The 22,436-nt window shown below is 38.4% G+C and overlaps 1 protein-coding gene and 1 non-coding gene across 3 annotated transcripts in view; both read left to right on the forward strand.

Annotated features, from left to right (window-relative positions):
- The window catches only part of POLA1 (DNA polymerase alpha 1, catalytic subunit), a 202,391-nt gene that overhangs the window by 23,168 nt on the left and 156,787 nt on the right, over positions 1-22,436 (forward strand). For both annotated transcript variants that reach the window (XM_057419462.1, XM_057419461.1), the window contains exons 13-26: positions 710-784; positions 1,997-2,135; positions 2,920-3,077; positions 4,237-4,321; positions 5,180-5,241; positions 5,971-6,060; positions 7,896-8,012; positions 8,901-9,076; positions 9,534-9,663; positions 10,001-10,120; positions 11,254-11,350; positions 11,906-12,030; positions 13,866-14,015; positions 14,243-14,365. In XM_057419462.1, coding sequence (XP_057275445.1) covers positions 710-784; positions 1,997-2,135; positions 2,920-3,077; positions 4,237-4,321; positions 5,180-5,241; positions 5,971-6,060; positions 7,896-8,012; positions 8,901-9,076; positions 9,534-9,663; positions 10,001-10,120; positions 11,254-11,350; positions 11,906-12,030; positions 13,866-14,015; positions 14,243-14,365 — 1,647 coding nt within the window. The remainder of the gene's footprint in view (positions 1-709; positions 785-1,996; positions 2,136-2,919; positions 3,078-4,236; positions 4,322-5,179; positions 5,242-5,970; positions 6,061-7,895; positions 8,013-8,900; positions 9,077-9,533; positions 9,664-10,000; positions 10,121-11,253; positions 11,351-11,905; positions 12,031-13,865; positions 14,016-14,242; positions 14,366-22,436) is intronic.
- On the forward strand, positions 11,613-11,743 carry LOC130604815 (small Cajal body-specific RNA 24). The gene has a single exon (XR_008973539.1). It is a non-coding gene; the product is annotated as a small Cajal body-specific RNA 24 (non-coding RNA).

Below are 22,436 nucleotides of genomic sequence, written 5' to 3' on the forward strand. Positions count from 1 at the left end.
AGAGAAGGTTTGGAGTGAAGGATTGGCAATGGAAGTATTGTTGTTGTGTAGGGAGGAGCAAAGATGTCTCTGGTGGACTCTTCTCATTGGTGCCCAGTGGAGGACAAGAGCATATGAAACACATAAAAATTGTCAGAACATAAACCACTTTTTTTTTACTGTAAGGGAGAGTAGGCACTGGCACAGGTCTCCTGGATAAGCTTTGAAGTTTCCATCCCTGAGCATATTCAAAACCTAACTGGAGAGGGCCCTGAGAAACCCTCTGTAAGTGACCCAGCCCTGAACAGGCAGCTGTACTAGACAGTCTTTGGAGATACCTTTCCATCTCATTCATTTGATGATTTTTGTGGTGGGATGCAACCACCAGTTCTCGTGAGCATCTCTGAAGCTGGTGAATTTACAGCGTTCCTTAGCTATTAAGCTTGTATAATTTTTGTTTTGTAATGGTTACTTTACTTGTAAGTCAATTCTGTAGAAACTCTTTATGCTAAGAAAGCCTGAAGAGATTAAATACAGGCACTGTTACTACATTCTTATAATGTTCTTACTATCTTTAGATGGTTATAATGGGTTGCAGAATTGGTAACAAACGATCAAGCCCATGGTATTTGGGATGTGTATTTTGGCTGGCATTTTTCATTAGCTCTCTTATTGGACAGAATAAATATTCAGTTGGGAGATACTGAAAAAATATTTTTGTTTTATATAGAAAGTGGAAAAATACTATGCTTTTGAGATCCCCGATGTTCCAGCAAAATCTGAATATTTGGAAATTAAATATTCGGTAAGTATAGTTAATCTGATGAAAGACCATAGCCTGCTTTCTTACCCAATTAATAATTTTATTTGATTTGATCTTCAGTAGCTAATGTCTGTACCTCTGTTACAGTGGGTAGTTAGTTGCTCATTGTCTTGTAATTAGAAGTCTATCATTTGTACCTTGGTTAGTCCTTAACAAAAACAGTTCATTACCAGGCAGCCTGTAACACTTATTTGTTAGTGTTGGCTCTGTTTGTGTAAATAAAGCATGAGGAGGAAAAAATACTTCCTACAACTACTGCATTCCTCCCACCTTCTTCCCCGATTAGAATTGGCTTATTGATTTACAACAATGTATATTCCCAATTATCCTGCCTTATTTTATATTACCTTACCACTGAATCGGTTGATACTGGCTAAACAGCCCTTTAGCTGTACTGGCTCAGGGCCCAAAGTATTAAGATATTTTAACTTACTACCCTTATATATTTTGTTTTTTTTTTTTTTTTTTAATCCATGTCCGGAATACAGCTGTTATCTCTGCTTGTATGGCTCTTGCAAATAGCAGCTGGTTGAGAAAGATTTGTTGAAGAGCTTTAAAATTGAGCAGCAAAGATGGAACAAAATAATCCCATAAGAACATCACTAACTGTTATTCATTAGCAAAAATACTTGATTTGGTTTCATATGCAAGGACTTCAGCAGTCTTGAACCTCTTGGGGGCAGTTGCTGGGATAATGCCTTTTTAAACCATTTTCTTAATACTAGCTCTAGGTGCAAAAGCAGCATCCTATAGAGATTTGCTTTCTGTCTCAAATTTTAATGTCACTGTGCAGAAGCACTGTATCCAGTGTTTATATGACAGACAAGATTAAAGATGTAACTGTCTAATTAAGTTGACAACATGAGCAGTTTCTGTATTAAAATGGTCACTGAACATTGTTGTAGTCTTGGCTGATGATAATATTTCTGTCGTGCATCCAGTATGGATGAAGAACTTTAGCTTCAGTGCATTTTTACATTACTGTCCTGATTTTGTTATGCACCTGTTTAAGTTGAGTCAGTAGTATAATTTATTCAATTACTGTAAGATATTATGGGTTAAGGATCTGCTTGTGGGAAATTACAGTGATTTTGGGTATTGTGTAGTTTTGTTAAGGTGTTGCCTGAATATAGTGTGTCTATATTGTAGTCTTCTGTGGGGTGAAATGACTTGCTGCTTTCTGTTACTTGTTAGGCTGATTGCCCTCGGCTTCCCCAAGATCTGAAAGGACAAACGTTTTCCCATGTCTTTGGAACCAACACCTCTAGCCTGGAACTTCTCTTGATGAGTAGGAAGATCAAAGGACCATGCTGGCTGGAAATAAAAAATCCACGTATGGTGGTTTGCATGTGAAATACTTGGTTGCAGGAAAACACACATAATTATAGATCAGAGGGATGAGGGGAAATTGAAATTGTACTGATAAATTGTAATTTTGTAAATTGACCTTGAAATTTATCTGTTTAATTTTCATTATTAGTACAAATTGTAACTTGCTCTTCCTTTATTTTTTGAGAGCTCTATCCATATAGAGTTGCACATTGTACAGATGAGATTATAAATTGGAATGTCAGTGAGAGGGAACCATGCAGTGCCTAGCAGGTGCATGCCCTAAAGCCACATAAAGTTAGTTTTCTAGAAAGGTATCACTCTTTCTTCTCTTGGTAACTTAAGATTCATGGTTTTTCTGAAAATGTATCTTTATAAGAACAAACCGCTGCTAGATGGCTCTTTTGTTTGTGTGTGTGTTTGTTGTTGTTATTTTTTCTGTCACTTAGACAAGTTTGAAATCTCTTCTGCCTCATGAATGGGCATGCACCACTTACAGGTAGTTACGCTGTCTTATTTTGGCTTGGTTAGAGCCCTCTATTCAATGTGTGCTGCATATTCCATATTGCATATGTTAGAGCCCCTGGTATGACTAGGCTGCTGACTGGGGAGTCAGGGCCCAGAGGGAGTTACCAAAAATTGATTAGTTTAGATTAGGATTAGTCTAGATCTTGTACTATCCCACAAGGGCAGCACATTAAAAGGATATGCTCTGTGGAAGATTGCCATTAGAGAAGCCTTATTTATGGATCCCAGAAAAATGAAGGTGGTTCATGTTTTGTCCTCAGAGCCTTCAAATCAGTTGGTCAGCTGGTGTAAGGTGGAAGCTGTGGCCATGAAGCCTGGCTTGGTGAATGTGGTTAAAGATATTTCTCCTCCTCCTCCTCTTGTGGTCATGTCCTTTAGCATGAAGACAACTCAGAACCCAAAGACTCATCAGAATGAGGTATGTAATCTGCTCTCATTTTGGTTTGGTTTGGTTTTGTTCTTTGGCATATACTAAAAATTTTCTAAAGCCTGGAAGAACTTCACCTGATAAAACATATCTAACTATATTTACTGTTGAATAAACTTGTATGGGCTTCAGGCTTTTCAAAGAAATTTTCACTGGGCTCTTACTAGCATGACAAGTGTGGATTCAGGGGGGCTTTTTGGTGAGAATATTTACTGTGACAGCAGATCCTACGTATTTTTTCCAAGCCTTCTATTTCATCTGCTGTGCATAACAGCTATAAATGAGACTGTCCCAGAACAGCTGTTAATGAATTACTATTTTTTTCTGGTAGTGCTAATCGTAGGTTCTAGATAAAATGACCATTTTTTTCTGCTGATAAAATAGATTTGGAAATAGAGTCAGAAATTGGTCTAAATCTTATGGCATCTGCTACTCTGCTGTAATATTTTTCATTTTCTCAGAGGAGAAATGTAGGTGGCCATTCTCAGTTGTGGACTGCAGATTACGAATTATAGTTACTTCGAAAAACAGATAAAGGTGCCTAAGTTCCCCTAGCTAAGGAAGGGTTTTAGTATTCACTAATAGGATAGGATAGTTGTTTCTGGCTAATTTAATGGCAGTCTGACTGCTTTGTTTCCTGTTGGGTTTTCCTGACCAGTGTCTGGGGAGCCAGGACATTCCTGCCAAGCAAAGCAAGCAGAAGCATCAGTAATTTAGAAGCTAATACCTTCTAAATGCTCAAACCTCTTGGCTTGGCAATCTTGACTGCTTGCTCAGCTACAGCCCTTCTGGAGGCAAGGCTTCTCTGCATGTCCTGCCTTTCTCACATCTCCCCTGCACTTTATGGAGGATCCTTTAAATTGTATGGTCTTTTCAGATTCAGAACAAAATTTGATAAAAGCAGTTTCCCAAAGGAATTATTTTCCTTCTCAAATGTCTAAGATAATTGTTTAGGAGTAAGTTCTGCTTATTTTATTTGGTATAATTTGATAATTTTTCTTCTTTTTTACTCTTTATATTTGTAAAAGAAGATCTTTTGTAGAAACAAGAGAAAATATGTGAGGAAACAAAAAAATGGAGGGGAGGGAAAAATGGGGTTTGCCAGTAGTTAAGTTTATGAAGTTGCGTGTTCTGTATCCCCTTGCTATAGATAGTGGCTCTTGCATCTCTGATTCATCAGAAATTTCCTTTGGATAAGGCTCCACCTCAGACTCCTTTTCAGACACACTTCTGTGGTATGTACATGGAACAGTTTAGGAATAGAAAAATAATTCATTCTGAAGTTTTCTTTTGTCGTGGCTTTTGGTTGTGGGTTGTTTGTGGTCGTGGTGGGGGAGTTTGTGTGGTTTTTGGTTGTTTACTTTCTTTGGTCTCTGTCACTCCAGCAGTAATAGCTTAGAATAAGTTGTCCTGGGTTCAGCAGTAGCAGTCATGTTTTTCCTTTGTGTTAACTGGTGCAGTGCTGTGTTTTGACTTCTAGTTTGAGAACAGTGTTGGTGAAGCCGATGTTTAAACCACGACATAAGTAAATAGCAAAGTTTCACTTCCCAAGCAGGCTTTTCTCCCCGTTTTTAACTTCCCTGGTTACTGACATTTTGTTGAAGACTTTATTGAAAGAAATCTTCAAGATGAAGTAACCTGCTCTATGCAGTTCCCTATCATTTTTATTGGTTTTACGTCATCATGGGTTCTCTTGGATTACTTCGACCATTGATTTACTGCCACTTAGTTATTTTTAGATCTTCTGAACAGAATTTTAAAAGTAAACAAGTCATATTTATTTATAAACAAGTTTATTAAGATCAGCTAAACCTTGAGATTCAGAACTCAGTTGAAAGAGTGCTGAATCCTTGTGAGAACATGTTCTTTGGAAGTGGAGGGCCGTAGTTATTATTAATTATGAATTCATAATTATGAATTATTACAGTTGTTTAATGCTTTATTAATCAGTTTTTAAAACAAATATTCACATAAGGCTAGCATTTTAGAATTAGAGGTTAGTTTTCCTTAACTCCCTGTTTTGTGAATGAATGCTTATGGGGAAGGTATAATTAAGGATTTGTATGTAAGAACAAATGTAACTTCTTTTGCAGTTGTTTCCAAACCAACTGATTGCATTTTTCCTTATGACTTCAAAGAAGTTATCAAAAGGAAGGTAGGTTCATTTTGTTAGCCTTCTGATTGCATTTCCTTTTAAAATGTGAACTTCATGTTGCTTTGGGTATATTATGTAAGAGAAATATTCAAAGGAATGGTATGATCATTTCATTAGTTTTCCACCCTGCAGACCTAAATTCAGGTATTCATTCTGTGCTGCTTGTAAAAGCAGAGGGGTGTGTCTGTGTGGTTCAGTATTGCTTCTACCCATGGTCATAAAATAGATGGAGTGTTAGACAAAAGAACTGGAAAGGCTTTGCAAAGAGGCTAAAATTGTCATTTCTTTTCATTATACCTGACTGTATACTCATAGTAAACTGGGGAAGTTTGTTTCTTCTTTCCTTGGAGAGTAAAGTCTGTCAGAATTCAGAAGACATTCTAAAGGGTACTGGGATTGCTGACAGAATAATAAAGTAACCTATTTTTGTTTTCCTCTTTCTGTATGCTCTTAAGCATGTGAGTGGAGGATGCACATGGAGCATTTTCCTGGTGTGCTTGATTCTTAAAATATCACTAGACACCTGCATACAAAAGCAAAATGGAAAAAAAGCCTCTGAGTAAAGCTTTCTATGTCTGTGGGAGTGCGAACAAAATTCCTTGAATTACAGAAGGAAAGGGAAAACTCTGTGGTGCTTTATTATTGTCTAGTAACAAGTAGGGGAAAGGAGATGTTTCCATTTTAAGCTTATTGGGTCATTGAAATCAGGTGTTCTCTTGTTTCTTTTAGAATGCTAAAATAGAAATTGCTGCAACAGAGAGAACACTGCTGGGATTTTTCCTTGCAAAGATTCACAAAATTGACCCAGATGTTGTTGTGGTGAGTAGATCTGAGACTTTGTCAGTTAAATTAAAGCACAGTGTCAGCTGGTCAGCTTTATTGTTTTCCTTTTGTCCCCTTATAATTTTTTAATGTTTATCTTAGACTGCCTTATGAACTGAATTTGCTTATAAGACAGCAGGTATATTTTGATACAAAGGTGATACAGAATTTTCCCCTCACAGGATTTTATACATCCTATTATTTCCCATAATACCTGAAATAGGCAGTATTTCCAGTGTATATAAAACAAATATTTTTTTTCATTACTCAAGGCAAAACACGACAAAAAAAACCTTGTGATTTTCTAGAAAAATTGGAGCTCTTGGTATACTTAAGAGTCTGTTTCAGTTCAGATGCTCATATAATTTGTGTCACTTTTAGATTGTGTTTTATGTTGTAAATCAAAATGATAACCTGTATAAATCCACAGGATCTTAGCAGTTTTGTAATAACTATAATGTTTTCTACTGTATTGGCAGCTGAGGGTTTATTATAATTACTCATTTTTGTTAAATTAATGGACAGTCATTCCATTAATGAAATTTTGGAGACAATTTAGAGTTGGTTATAGATCTGAGGTTGGTTATGTGCAACTTGTTACTCTTCTGTAGGTAAATACAAATAATTAAGTGGTGGGAATAGGATGGAATGAACAGTCAGGTTCCTGATGTTTTTCAGCTCACTGTGGCTGGAATCTGGTATTTGTCCTGTGGGCTCAGCTTCCTGGTGGTTGTGAGAAGGAATGAGGCGAAACACTGCAGCCAGTAGTTTTAAATTGAAAATGCCAGTAGTAGAGGTATGAGATCTCTGATGCTAAAACCAGCAGAGCTGTGTTAGTGCAGTTTAGTTTGCACCTGGTTTATTTAGTGCTGTTGAAAAGCAAGCTATATCATTGTAGCTATGGCTGTAATGCTGCTGATGATTTCAGGGAGCTTCTTCTATAGTACAGCATTACACTACACAGGTGTATCTGATACAGTGAGCCTGCAGTTCCTGACTGCAGGTCTGACATGCAGTCTGCATGGACTGACTGGCCCATGTAGGCTCATTCTGTGATTCTGATTCTTTGTAGGATTTTGTTTACAGTTGAGGTTACAGACCAGTGTCATCAGTATCTTCAGAATTGTTTAAACTTTGCAAATATTGCTGGAGTACTTTGATGGGAAGAAATTCTTCACTCTGAGGCTGGTGAGGTACTGAAACAAGTTGCCCAGAGAAGTTGTGAATGCTCCATCCTTGGCAGTGTTCAAGGCCAGACTGGATGAGGCCTTGAGCAACCTGGTCTAGTGGAAGGTGCCCCTGCCCATGGCAGGGGGGTTGGAACTAGATGATCTTAAGGTCCTTTCCAACCCAAATCATTCTATGCTTCTGTGATATGTAAATGGTTGCAATGTCTTCCTATCCAGATTTAACAGCTATGCCTGTTGTATCAAAGGAAAAAATTAACACCATTTTAATGTCAATATTGAGGCTTTCATGGAAGAAAACTCGTAGCTAAATTTATATGCTATATAGATAATGTTTGTTGTGTTTTGGTTTATTTTTTTCTAAAAAGCTTTAAATCCTAATCTGTCTTATCAAAGCATAAACCTCAATTGTGTGTGCTGTAACCCAGTTACACAGCTGATTTTGGTGTTCTGAACAGCATTGTTAGTGTTAAGACTAATGAGTACTGTTGATGAATGTTCTTCTAAAAAGTGCTTTCTATGAGAGAGATAATGCCATCAATTAGTTGGAAAAATCACAAAGGGCAAAGGCTGCTGAGTGTGGGAAAGTAAGTCTTTCAATTTGCATTTGTTGTAACCTTTTTTTGTTATTTTTTCTGCTGCAAGGGTCATAATATTTATGGATTTGATCTGGAAGTGCTGCTTCAAAGAATTAATGTGTGCAAAGTCCCTCACTGGTCCAAGATAGGTCGACTGAGGAGGTCTAATATGCCAAAGCTTGGGGTAATAAGACTGCTCAATTCTTTCAAACCCCTTTATGTTGCATGTGATTAAAAATAAATTAATTTTGCTGAGGAATTGTGAATGTGGCACTGATGTATTTTGACTGCTGGTCATGCTGAATTTCACGTGTCCTGGATCAGAAATGATGAATGTTTATATGACTTTTATTATAGTAATAGGCTAAACTGATTTTCAAGTTAGGCTAATTTAGTTTACGTATCTGAACTAGATGATGATAATGACAAATTAATTGCAATAGTCTTTACTGTAACAGCATTGCTGCAACTGTAAAATGAGAAAATGTAATTTGGATTGATAGGTGAATCATTCCATAGAGACCTGCTGAGTTAATAATTCCGTAATTCTTAGTATGTATTTATTCAGAGGACAATGCGTGAGGCTTGGAGTGTTGGAAGTGCTGAACGTGGTCAGATTCTGGCCTGTTCCTGTCCTTCCTAGAGGCCAAGATGAATATCTGTGCATGATTTGTTCTATGACTTTTTTTGTCCTCCTGTTAGTACAAAAAATATGCTTGGACAAAAACCAAAATCCAAACACATGTTCTTGTTGAGACTATTTAATTATGAAAAAAAAAAAATGCATGGTGGTTTAAGAATTAAGGTCTAACTAGTAATGATAGTTAAATAACTACTGCTTAATATCCATATATACTGAAAGGTACCATTATTAGGGCGCAGTTATAAAGCTTGAGTATTAGCCATGTTTAGTAGAGAAATTAAAGTTTTAGAATATTTAATGCTGCTGGACCCAGGACACCAACTGACTTGACTGAATCCTATAAGCTTATATTTTGGATAGATATTTTTCACTAATGTTTGTATGTTTCATTTTGTTTGGGTTTTTCTCTCCTTGTGTGTTATGGTTAAGGGTCGAGGAGGGTTTGCTGAAAGGAATGCTGCCTGCGGTCGAATGATCTGTGATGTAGAAATTTCTGCTAAAGAATTAATTCGTTGCAAAAGTTACCATTTGTCTGAACTAGTTCATCAGATCTTGAAAAAAGAGAGGGTAACAATTCTACCAGAGGAAATTTGGAATATGTACAGGTATGTTGTTGATTTGTGGTTTTAATTCTTTGCAGGAAAGTAGAGGAGTGAGTTTCACACTATACAATGTCATGCTTGTTTATTTGAATATGGAGATGCTGATTTAGCGTATTGGTGTTTGAAAAGTAAAATAACAGTAGTTTATAATGCTTCAAACTACTTGTGACTGGTGGCTTATTATGTGCAAAGCAAATTGATTTGTGGGAGCATTGGTTTATATACACTAATAGGATATACAGGCATGAGTTTTGGGTTTGTTGGGTTTTTTTGAAAGGTTTGTTTTGTTATTGTGTGGGTTTTTGTTTGTTTTCCAAAATTTAAAGATGCTATATAATTCAACACTAGTGTGCTAGATACCACACAATAGTGTGCTAGATGTTTCATACAGCATGTAGGCCGAAGCTTTGACGAAGGAGGCTGATTTTGCTTTACTATGCCTTCCCTCTTCTTTTCTCAGTGATTCTCCTCGCTTAATGTTTATGCTGGAAAACACCTGGACAGATGCTAGGTTCATTCTGCAGATCATGTGTGAGCTGAATGTTCTGCCACTGGCTCTTCAAATAACAAATATATCTGGAAATGTTATGGTACATTTTTATTACTTTCTGGCCCTCTCCATTATCCCACAAAGAAGTTCCATGTTTTCTGTGTTTGATTTACTAGTTTTAACTTCTGAACGCTAACTGAGAATACATGATGCTGTAAGTTTTTTGCTGTGATGAGTTTGATTTCAATGTTCTAGTTAAGTAATAATGCAAAACTTCCTTAAACATGTCATATTTGAGTTTTGTGCATGGTGATGATACAGAATAGTGGTAATGCTGGGTGAGCTTAAACATAGTTGAAGGACATTCCTTAGTCTATTTCTGTATGAGAGTATTTTCTATGCTTTGCTTTGAATTCTTTTTCCACCTCTCTCTATAGTCGAGGACAATGATGGGTGGACGATCTGAACGTAACGAGTTCTTGCTGCTTCATGCATTTCACGAAAAGGACTACATAGTGCCAGACAAACAAGTGTTTAAAAAGCCTCTGAAGAACCTGGTGGGTCCAGTTTTTCTCTTCCTAAGAATTTTTATTAAAAAGAAAAAAAAAAACCCCAAACATTCTTCTTTTTGCATATTACTGTTTTGTGAGAGCAGGGAAAACCCAAACATGTTGGGTATCACCTAAACTTAATGGTACAGCTTATGATTAATTCAATTTTTTTTTTTTTTGTTGAGTTGATAATGGAGAAATACATGGTTTAAAGGGACAGCATAACATCTTTTCCATTGTGTCACGGATCTGTGGAAACTCAGGTGCTCTTTTAGTTTAAAATTGAAATAAGCTGCGTACTTGTCTGCACAGGGAAACAATGCAGAAGGTTGAGTCTGTTGCTTAATGGGTGCACATACACCCTACAGTTATTTTGCTGATGAACAGTATTTTGAGTATAGTTTGTACAGTGGGTGATTTGAGAATGTGGGTAAAATACATAAAAGGCATTAAAAAATATATTTAATTTCCTTGGATAATACCAGTGTAAATAATATCTATAGAAATATCTGTAAGTTTGTTAGTAAACAAATTAAAATTTGAGAATCTGTTTGTATTTCGCTATATTTTGCTTTTAAGTAAGTTCAGTGGCAAATTCCAAACCAGTAAGTTCTGTTGATTGTTTTGCTATATCAAAGCAGTGCTGGAATTTTAAATGATTCAGAATAGTATTGAACAAGTAGGAGAAAAATTCTTACTGCAACAAAATGAATAGCAGAATTTAGGGTTAAATGAGGGTTTTATTTGGTTTATTAAAGCCCAGCCATTGTATTTCCAAAACCTACATTTTAGCTGGTCAATAGTATTTCCTTTGGATCATGAGCTGATTTTTTCCCTAGTGTTGGCTTTCATAGCCAGCCACAAAATGCATACTAGTGCAGTGTTGAATTATGACAATTCCTTAGGGTCTTTGTAATCTCTTGGTAGCAGTTTGTTCCTGTAGGAGTTGGTTTTAATGCTGTGTCGACATGTAGAGAACTTTAGTAATGATCATAATGGAAACACCGTGTTTTGCATGTATTTTAAAAGTAATTCTATCCACTGGCTCCCAATTTCATATTTGATTTGCCAAAAATGACTCCTTCAAAGTATAGAAATCTTAGAGACTAGATAATGACTTTTTTAAATGCCAAATGTAGGTGGATGAAGATGAAGATATTGACGATCAGAATAAATCAAAGATAGGGAAAAAGAAAGCAGCATATGCTGGGGGCTTAGTCTTGGATCCCAAAGTCGGTAAGATGTGGCAATTTTCTTCTATGAAGTTAGAGACAGGTAGGTTATATTAACACAGAGAGATTGCAATGGGTAATCTGTGTATCTTAAGGGAGTTTGGTGTGGTGGCTTGGGGCAGGGGGCTGGGGAGGGGATTGTTGCATGAAAGAAAATTCCCAACATTGATTGTGGAATTACTTATTCTTGGGACAGTTTTTCCTTAACTTTTTGTGCAAAGGTCGTGCAGGGAATTAGGTTTGTGTATCTGTGTATGATTTTCTGATGGACACATAAGTTTTCTTTCAGTTTCTCCTCTATGTGGGGAAAACTGTACAAGTGTCCTATAGTAACACAGAAGCTATCTGTTCAACTCTGGTGAGTTAATGGGGTTGGATCGTTCCACTTCTGACAGCTTTTTATAATGGGTATTGCTGCATCTCAACAGCTACTTTAAGGGATTTAAATACTGGAATGTGGTACAATATATTACTATCACTTAAATATTAATTGTAGAGTTGGATGAAGTCCTTAGGGAGGCTGAGTAATTATGACTTTTTGTTTTAAACTCTGTTTTAGGTTTTTATGACAAGTTTATTTTGCTTCTCGACTTCAACAGCTTGTACCCATCAATTATCCAGGAGTTCAACATCTGCTTTACCACAGTGCAGCGACTGTCATCAGAAGCACAGAAAAAGGCAGAGGTTTGTGTGTTTTAACTTGTGACTTAAGTTACACTGTCTTAGGTTCAGCGTGTTTTCTGTGTATCAGCTTTGCAAGAAACTGTTTTCTTTCACTGTTAAATGTTGTGGGCTTTTTTTCCCTCTTGCATATTAAAAAAAAAGTGATTCTTTTTAAGATGTATCACAGTAAATTTTGTTTTGGGACTTTTTGAATATTATATGTCTGTCATCTTCCTTTCAGTAATACTTTTACAGAATCTTGGTAAGTTCTCTCCCATCTAAGTAAAATCTTGCTGTCCTCATGAAACAATATTTGTAGTGAGGCTGTTGGCCCTTTCCAGCCGTGGGTTATCCTAGCTATTTTTGAGACCATTGACCAATTACATCCTAACTTGGTAGTGGCTTCGCAAAGTTAAGGTGCCACAGAATCCATGTAAACATACCTGATGCAAATCTTACGTTTCTGCCTGGGGGAAAGAATGCAATTTGAGCTCAACCCTGATCAGACGTCAGGAAAACTCTGTATCTGTCTTGAGGGTGTGTGTTAAGGGGTGATACTATGACTATGTCAACTGTGGGACCAGCTGTTTAGTACAGCATTAAACTATATTAAGCATAACTGAAAAAACTCCTGAAGGTGTAGTTCCATGTACTGATTTTTCAGCAGCTGTGTTGGCCATGGCTTATCCATGGCTGCTTATTCTCATTGGCTGCTTATTCTCATTTCATCAGCTGTGCTGGCACAGTTGTTGCTGGAGCTGCACTGTAAACTGAAGCAGTGAGTTGGTCAGGTCTAAAGGTTAAACCTAAGGCTTTAACTGGTATCAGTTCACAGGTTGGAATTAGTATGTTGTGCATATGTAGTTATGGGACATAGTTTTAGTCCCATAAGGACTGACATATCAGTACCATAGCAGAAATGAGGAAAAAAGTATGTGGAACTCTGTTAGTAAGTTTCTCCAAACTCTTGGTGGATTGACCCTGCTTTCTTAGGTGTGCTTCAGACTGAAGCAGCTCATTTTGATTTTTATCATGGAATGATATTTTGCTGGGTTTTGGTGGCATTTCTTGTTGTGGGTCTTCCCAGACTGTCTTACTAAATTTTCCAACCTCATAGTGTCTCTGTTGCCCTTTCATGGTATGTTTCTGTCTCTTTCATGGTGCTTGAAGTTTCTTTCCAATTTTCCTGACCAAGGATTCTGTTCAGTTACGCTAGAAAGAAGAAAGTGTGCTTTCTGCTAGGTGGTTGTTTTGCAATAATCAAGAGTTGCTTGGGTGGAGTTTTCATTCTGTTGTTAACATTGATTTCTCTTTGGCCAGGTATCTTATTCAGAGTATCAGTTCCACAGAACATGCACTCCATTTTACAGTTCTGAACATCAAAAATACTTATGTGATAATAAAAAAAAAGGATATGGTTTTATTTTCATCATGGAAGGAATTGCTTGTGTGTGTGCTTTTCTTTAATTTTCGTATCTATCTATATATGCCTCAGAGTAGAGAATGTGTGTGCTTTATTTATCTGTTTTTTTTATATGTATACACATATATAGTATATATAAAAAGTACACACATGCATTAAAAAAACAAATACATCTTCCTGGTACTGGTCCCCGCCTGTCTTGGCTTTCTCCCAGAGACAAGCTTAGTCCCAGTCCCCTAGCAGGGACTAATTAATATAGTTAAACACTGCAGAAAACCTCTCATGGTTGTTCTAAGTTATGCTTTGGGTGTTTGAGGGAATAGATACAACCTGCGTGGATTTGTTTGTGTGTTTTCCCCCAAGCTTTTCACTTAACACATTAAAATCTAATCTTCAAGCAAACAAATGATAAACACTGGTGATCCTTTGACAGGTTGAAGAAGAGGAGGAAATTCCAGAGCTTCCGGACCCATCTCTGGAAATGGGAATTTTGCCTAAAGAAATCAAGAAACTGGTGGAGAGAAGGCGTCAAGTTAAGCAGTTAATGAAACAGCCAGATTTAAATCCTGACCTTTATTTACAGGTGTGTTTTAGAGAACTCCTTTGATTTTCCTCCCATTCCCTTTAAGTGCCCTGATCAGCCTTGCAGAATAGGGATGATTAGTAGGGAGCAGTGATTGTAATGTGCTTTACTTGTAGCCCATCATTGCTGCAGACTATATAAAAAGCTGTGAATGTAATTGTGAACATTAAGTTCTGTTCTGTGTTGGCTGTGGCTGTATCATTTTTGCTGGTTATGTTTCGTTTCAGTATGATATAAGACAGAAAGCTTTGAAACTCACTGCTAACAGTATGTATGGCTGCCTGGGATTTTCCTACAGCAGATTCTATGCCAAGCCTTTGGCTGCTTTGGTGACACATAAAGGGAGAGAGGTAAGTCATTAAACAGGTTATAGACACATGCAAAAAAGGTGAATTTAAGCCATCTACTTTTTAATTGAATAGGGGGAGGGTCCTGGTTTTGAAACTACTTTTCCTTTCAGAACCGTTTCTGTATCTTTTTTTTTACTGCAGAAGTTGTAAAAAATGAAGCTGATGTCTAGAAAAGGATGTCTCAAAGTACAAGTTGAGGCTTTAGCTAGAACCATGTTTTGCATTGAACTGCTTAGTTTTAATGGACCAAATGATGGTGACAGGAAAAATCAAGGCCACTTTAACATTTTCTATGAATTTCCAGTTCTGCTTGATGGGTCAGTCTTTGATTTGGTGGTATGCCTCAGCTTTGGATGAGATTGTCTTTGGCCAGACTGTCCTGTGCACTGGTATGCTGAGTTCCTGAAACACTGAAGTTTATAACAGGGCTAATTAATCACGTGATGACAATGAATTGTATATCAGGGTCTTATTTTCAGAAACTGTTCCTTAAAGTGAAGCTTTGCATTAGCCTCAAGAGGCCAGATTTTAAGAGTTGCTGTTAACTCTGTAGGTAAAACTACTCTTGCTTTTGGTTAGCATGGCAGCTGAATGTGGATCACATCAGTTTGGTCCTAGTGGGAAAAGTAATCATTAAAGATCCAAAATGTGCCACTGATACAGTGTTTTAAAACACAATTTTTCATTATGCTTCATATTAATTTTTTATAGAAGAGAATATCAGGCAGGAATTTGCAAAGGTGCCAAGAGCAGATGTGACAGGATGGCTGGTCAGCCTTTTAATTGAGCAGGGAGATGAATGAGTTCATGTCTGTGTCTAGAGGCACTTCCTGTGATGTGAGGTCACAGCTTTCCCAGCTATAAACTACCAGTGTGCTGAAGGTCCATTTACAGCCCCCAGCTGATGTGCATAGGGGCATTTTGTTTCTGATAGCACATCTCTGTTTTTAAAAGTCATTCTGTCTAAACAGGTCTCTAGAGACAGCCCTGTGTTTGATATCCTCCCAGTTTATGTCACCAGGATGTTAGCCTTACACACTAGGAAATAATTCTCAGGTGTGATAACTGTAAATGTGCTGTTCATTGGTGTGAATTCAGAAGTTGATGTTTCTTTTAAGGAAGTACTGTGTTTTTTTGTTGGTGTTGCTTGTAAAATTCTGATTTGTCTACAAGGTTGATATGAAAAGCAGCTGAGTATCATAGCTTTATGTGTTCAAGGCAGTGTTCAAGGCCAGGTTGGACAGAGCATTGGGCAACATGGTCTAGTGTGAGGTGCCCTGCCCATGGCAGGGGGTTGGAGCTAGATGATCCTAGGGTCTCTTCCAACCCTAACAATTGTATGATTCTGTATTTTCTAGCAGTTTTTTACAAGTCATGAATTTGACTTTTTGGGGGTTTTATGATCTCCATTAGTCATACAGAGCAGCTGTCACATACAAACTTGGTATTGTATGGGTGCTTGAGCTTTTGGCCTCCGTTTGGGGGGGACGACACAGTACTTTTTATTTCACATACAGTTTATTCTCAGTTATCTGTTATGAGATAATGGTGCATGAAATTTTGGTGTTCCTGTGTTATGTTCCAAAGAGGTGGTGGAATGGGAAGATCCTAAATAGGTGGTACAGGATGGGATAGGGAGCACTTTGAGACACTTTCTCTTACATAGTTAATTTTTGGTTGGAAGGGATTTCTTGCCTCTCCAGTTCTGGTGGTGCTAGACCTGAGCTTGCTTCTGCCAAGCCTTTGTGCACATTTGAATCTCCAGTTTTGTAGCTGCTCTGAGTTTTGAGAAAAACTTAATGCTGTGGCACAGTGTTGCCTGAAAGTGTCTTTTACCCAGTGCAGGTCTAAAGTTCCCCTTGAAATGGGGCTGCTGGGAGCACAACAGAGAGATGCCAATGAAAGTCTGTGGGAGCAAGTCTACATCTGGCAGCACTAGAGCTGAGCTCGGTGGGGCACTACTGTCTTTGGTAGGCCTCTTTGGTGCAGTGCAGCTCCTCCTGTAGAGCTAAAACTATATCTTTTTTCCCCCATTCTTTGAGGTAGATTAGTATTCATTACTCTGGATACTGTGGAGATAACAAACTTTTTGAAAATTTGGTAATTTTTCAGGATGAGCTGTAGTTTAGTGCTTCTATGTAAGTATGACAGATTCTTATGCAATACACTGTATGTGCTCTGTTCTGAAAACTTGGGGTTTTAGGTAGGTAGTTAGTAAACAGATACAGCTTTATTCCTTATTTCTTGAGTAGTTGTTTTTACCATAAAAGATGACACAAGAAGACTTCTTAGGGTTCTGGGGGTTTTATGTTGAAATGTTTAGTCTACTATAAAATTTTATATTATTCTTTCTGTTCATAGGTTTCGTCTTACTATAAATGCTGATACGAAAGAGGTGAATATTAAGTATTGGGAGATTTTGGTTCTCTATACAAAAAGGTTAATTAAAAAAGACCTATTATGGAAGGATGTTATTCATCTAAATTTAAATGGCCTTTTCTAGTGGTCAGTAATTGATACTTCTTAAAAATGTATTATTTTGTTTATTGCTCTGGAGGATACCTGAACAAGCGCAGGTAGGCTTCTTATAGATGTCTAAGTGGGAAAAATACTATGTGGATTGAAAACTGAACTTAATATTTGCACTAATACAATTACAGTTCAATCACAAGTCTTAGCAGAATAATTGTAAGTGGGAAATACATATTTCAAGTTGAAGTTCTTAAGTTTTAACACAGCTGAGAGAGAATGAGTTTTGATGACATCTGTAAATTGCTGCCTTCTGACTGCGTGTACTAAAGACCTTTTCACTGAACCTGTAGGAAGACTGAGTACTGCAAGTGTCTGATGCTGAGTGCTGTGTGCACTGTAAATTCTCTGTGGTTGGCAATGTCAATGTACTAGAAGTAGTGGAGCTGCCATGGGGTTCCTTATGGTGACTAAAAGTTCTTGTAATTACACACGGTCATGTTAAAAACTTTTATAGCTGGACTAGTGTGTAACTTACTACATGTGCCATCAAAAGGAAGTGAACATGTGTGATGTGGAAATGCCGTTTATAAAAAAGCTTGATCATAGTGCCATGACAAGAGTGTAATCTGTAAGAGTTCAGTTCTCTTCAATCAGCCTTGGCGAGAGATGAGCTGATGCCTGACCTTTATTTACCTTAAGACACTCAATAGAAATGAAGCAAAGCCTTACAACTCTGGCCATATGTAGGCTGGATCCAGTAGAGAGAGAGGTTAGTGTGAGTCATTCCAGTGAACGAGGTGAAATTTACGTGGACAGTGTAGTAATGGGAGTGAGTTTTCACTAGATGGCGATAGAGACCTTGAGATCATTAATCAATTAAGGCTTTCATTTTTGTCACAAAGTGTTTTAAACGTTGATAGTCAGGTGTTTCAAACGGGTCTTCCTTGTTTTGTTTTGTTTTGTTTTGTGGGTAATTTCTAGCAGGGAAGATGGGGCATATCGGTATCAAGATGTCAGGATGTAGTGTGTTGTGTATCTCGTGTAGACTGGCTAAATTTTACTGTATTTTGGAAGAAAAAAAGGGCAAAAATTTGGGGTGGGAGTGAGGTAAAACTACAGCTCAGATCTGTTTGACCTTTTTGGGAACTGTAAAAGTTTTCCTGTTTTGATCATTAGAAATGCATCAGTTCTTTTTCTTACAACAGTTAAAATTATATCTGCATTTGCAGTCCTAATGTTACATTATTGATCTGGAACGCGTTAAAAGGATTTCTGGACCTCCCCCCACCTCTCTGCGTTACTAAGCTTTTGCCTGGACATCGCTCTTGTTGTCACTACAGCAGTTGCTTGCATGGAAAAGTAATAGGAAAATATTTAATATATTTTTAGCTGTCCTTTAATGTAATTTAGCAACTGGAAACAAGATGAGTCGGTGTTGTACAACCAGCCAGCTCTGCACTAGCAGGCAGTGTAAGGTCATGCCTTTCTACCCTCTTTAAAGGACAAGTCTTCTGATGAAGTGTCAGTTGTCTGATTTCCCAAACGTAGGATGCCCTCTGCTGCAGGATTTTCCTGCAGGACAGCGAAGTTGTTGAGAGAATTTTATCTGTAGGCAGCTTGGTTGCTAATGGCTGTCACTCAAAGCCGAGGTCTTTTCCAAGTACTTGCTTTGTTCCACGTTGTTTTTCATTGTTACGTATTTTTGTCCAAACAGCTAGAAAACTTGCCTTTGAAAGGAAAATAATGCATTTGCTGCTTTTAGCAGTACTAACAGGTAGATCTAGTGTTAGAGTATGCAAAATAAAAGTGGGAAAGAGGTGGTTGGGTTAATTCCAACTTTCTCATTCAGATCCTTTAGATACATTCTCAATTAATAATTAGTTTAAGGCCCTGGCAGTCAAAAGGAAAGAATAAAAGCATGTTATTGCTGCAGCCTAGGAAAAGAATGGATGAGGGAGGAGAAAGATGAAGTGAAGAAAGATGAGCTTATTTAAAAAAAATTAAGGGTAGGTAAGCAGGTTAATGGCCACCTGTTGTGGTTGTCTTCTGTAAAGAAATCCAGGCATCTCTTTATTTTTTTTTGTTGTTGTTGTTGTTGGTTTTTTTTGTTAGCTTTCCATCCAGGGAAATTGGTCATCATCTGCTTAAGTCTACAAGAGTTGTCATGTGAATGGGGCAGTAGCCAGACTCCTCCTTCCTTCCATGTTGTAGTACAGGAGAGAAGGGATTGTTAAAAGAGGGAAAGGAGCTTTCTAAAGTCTTAATATATGCATGTTGTCTATATTTAAACAGGGAATACAACATCAATATAACATTTTTGGGAGGCATCGAACTTGATGGCAAAAGGCTAGGCTAAAGAGTTGCGTAATTGCTTTTAAATATAAAAATGGCAAACTGAGATCTTACGAGAGATAGTGCTAAATTGTTGCAGTGTCCCTAAATGGAAACCATTGGGGTCAAACCAGTTGTCAGTGTTGTTAAATTTATCATTATGTATGCAATTGCGAGCCAGTGAAAAAGCTATGTATGTTATTCTGCATGCTAATATCCAAAGCGAGTTAGACATTTCAAAGGAGAGGCTGCTTACAAACCGAAGATGTGAACTGAGTACCAAGTAGTATAAAAATTACGGAACATCTTAACATTCGTTGAAATTAAATATTATTATTGTTAGTCGAGTGCATGAGATGACATCTGGTCTGATACAGACTTTTGCATCTCCAAGGAGAGGAAATGAAACATTTCAATTAAGAATAAAGGCCAGAATATTTTGGGTGAGGAGGAAATTAATCTGGAGGGGAAAAAAAAAATTCATTTTATTTTGGGTGTGTTTGTTTTTTTTTCCCCACTGGGCAAAGGTTTTATTTAATGGCTGTTCACTGAATATTCATCCAATATTAGGAAGATTGATCAGCTTCAGATTGATTGTACAGCAAGTCAGGTGAATAGAGAGACCTTGAGACCTTTTTTGAGACTGCTTATTTTAAGACTGTACTATCATGAGAGGTGTGGTGCCTCTCAGTTTCTGACTGCTGGTTCCCATGGAGGAGTTACAGCAATTGCATGGCCCCGTGGTGAGTTGGATCAGCTTGGAGATCTGAGCTGAAAACTAGCTCTTGAGGAAACCCAAATTGATTTCTTTTGGATCAGTGACTCAGTGACTGACTGCATGCTCTTGGAGCTGGCAGAGAGGAGGAGGTTGGAAAGTGGGGTAGACCTAGAGTGAGATGTAGGGGGTCAGGCATGACCAGCCTTTTTGCAGCTCACACCCAACTGTGAAACTGTAGGGTTAGTGTTAATAGGACAAACACATGTGGGGTTTTGTTTGCTGGTTGTTCTCTTTCTTCTGTACTTTTGTGGGCTTTTTTCTTGTAGTTCATTCCTGGCTTGCTAAAAGACAGATTTTGCTTGAGCCTGTCGAGGTTTAAACCTAGCCAGGCAGCTTGTTCACTCACTCCCAGTGAGTGGTGCCGGGCTGGAAGCAGTCGAGGCCCGCGTCCCCCCCCTGGGGGCTCTCCCCTTCCCCGCTTACAGAGGGATGGGGAGGAGAATTGAAAGAATGCAACTCCCATGGGTTGAGACAAGAACAGTCCAGCAACCAATGAACAACACAAATCACCACCGCTACCACCAATAACAACGATAAGAGAAAATAACAAGGGAAGAGAATACAATACCACCCGTCAAGAAACGAGTATGACCCGGAAGACCCCATGTCCTTGCGGGTAACTCCCCCCACCCCCCCCCCCCAGGCATGACGTGCTGTGGTATGGAATACCTCTTTGGCTAGCTTGGGTCAGGTGTCCTGTCTCTGCTTCCTCAAGGCTTCCCCTCCTCCCTGGCAGAGCATGAGCCTCACAAAGTCCTTGGTCAGGGTAAACATTACTTAGCAACAACTGAAAACATCGGTGTTATCAGCACTGTTCCCAGGCTGAAAGTCAAAACACAGCGCTGCACCAGCTACCAAGAAGGAGAAAAAATTGACTGCTACTGCTAAACCCAGGACAGTATCCACCCCTTATTCCATACTATTCACATCATGCTCAGGTCCCACATTTTCAATACACCATCGCTCTCCCATATATATACATCCATATATACACACAGACTGAGAGACAGAGATCATTTTCTTAGTGCATGAACCAATCCCTATAATGCTGCTGAGTCCATTCAGTCCATGATGTTGGGTTCCATCTGTTGTAACAATCTTTCAGGGCAGGAAAGGCTGTGTGCAGTATTGGATCGTTGCCTGATGATGCTGATCGTTCCTTTACTGCAGAACTCGTCTGGTTCTATCAAAGTTCATTCTCTGTTGGGATGATGGTTGGAGGGAAGTCAGGGCTAGTCACTGGTGACCTGAAGACATCTAGTTGATGGGCTATAAAAGTATTACACAGCAGACAACAGCATACAATTAAGTTCATTGGCTGTTTTCCCCTAAAATCAAATCCCCTTGAGGTATACATCGGACTTCCCCATCTTCCCGCATTACCCACCAAGTATATCCAGGTCCCTGAGCAAAAGCAGTCCCACGAGTGGGTTTGCCTTTACCTGAAGCAGGAATAACCCAGGACAGAGCCTTATCTTAACCTGGCTGACCAGCTAAGAACAAGATACTTCAAACCCAAAATTGTGGTAAAACTGAAAAAACAGTGTACTGGGAGACCTTAAAGAGCAAGGTCTCTAGCTCATTCTCTGTATCCAAAATACAGCAGTACATTCCTTTGCAGAAGTCATATGTGTTAGGTAGAGGGCTGTTACCTCAGGATTAGGAGAGTAGAAATGTTTTTCCATGTCCAGTGTTAACAGGAAAAATTCTCGGGTGTGCAGTGAAACACTGGGGAATGCACCTTATTCCTGCAACCCCCAAAGTTTGCCATGCTTTGGCTTCAGAATAGCTGAAGAAATCCTTTAATTCTGTCTAGACTACTGTAGGGATTATAGGATTCATCAGACAGAGATCCTGCCATGGTTCTCTTCTTTAGATACCGGTGTAGGGTGCCTCATAAAAGGGAGATAGAGGAGCACATAAATATTCATACTGTCCTTCAAAGATGTGACACCTTGATCTCATAATCAAGAATTCTCATGTATTTCCTGGGAATGTTGCCCACTGTGCAAAAGCTCGCTGTTGCACAACAGACTGTGTTAGAAGCTTTTTCTCCGTCTGCAATTATGTGATGTATTCCTTATCTTCTTGGATGAATACTCACTGGAGCCTACTAGATCTGTTATTTTCAGGTAATGATTTAAGGGTGATGATGAACCTACTCTGACATATAGCAAGAGGCTGAGAGCTGGGTTTCTTGAGTCTGGGGAAAAAAGGATGGAATTAACTGTGGTCTTCAACAACCTGGTGGGGGCTATCAGGAAGAAGCCAGTCTCTTCCCAGTGATTCGCAGTCTTGAGCCAGGCAGGTCAAGCCCTGTCTTAGGCAGTAGGTTGAGTTAGATGATGTCCAGAGATGATGACATAATCAAAATTATGAGCATCAGTTTAGAAGTTCCTTTAATTCACACTCAGATTTATCATCAAAGTCAGCTAGAACCAACAGATGCAAGAGTAGCAACCTGTCATTTGAAGTGCAGAAAAGTAGAAG

This window comes from Pezoporus wallicus, unplaced genomic scaffold (assembly GCF_028554395.1).
Source record: "Pezoporus wallicus isolate ANWC-B61680 ecotype Strahan unplaced genomic scaffold, APGP_CSIRO_Pwel_v1 contig_5767, whole genome shotgun sequence".
NCBI lineage: Eukaryota > Metazoa > Chordata > Aves > Psittaciformes > Psittacidae > Pezoporus > Pezoporus wallicus.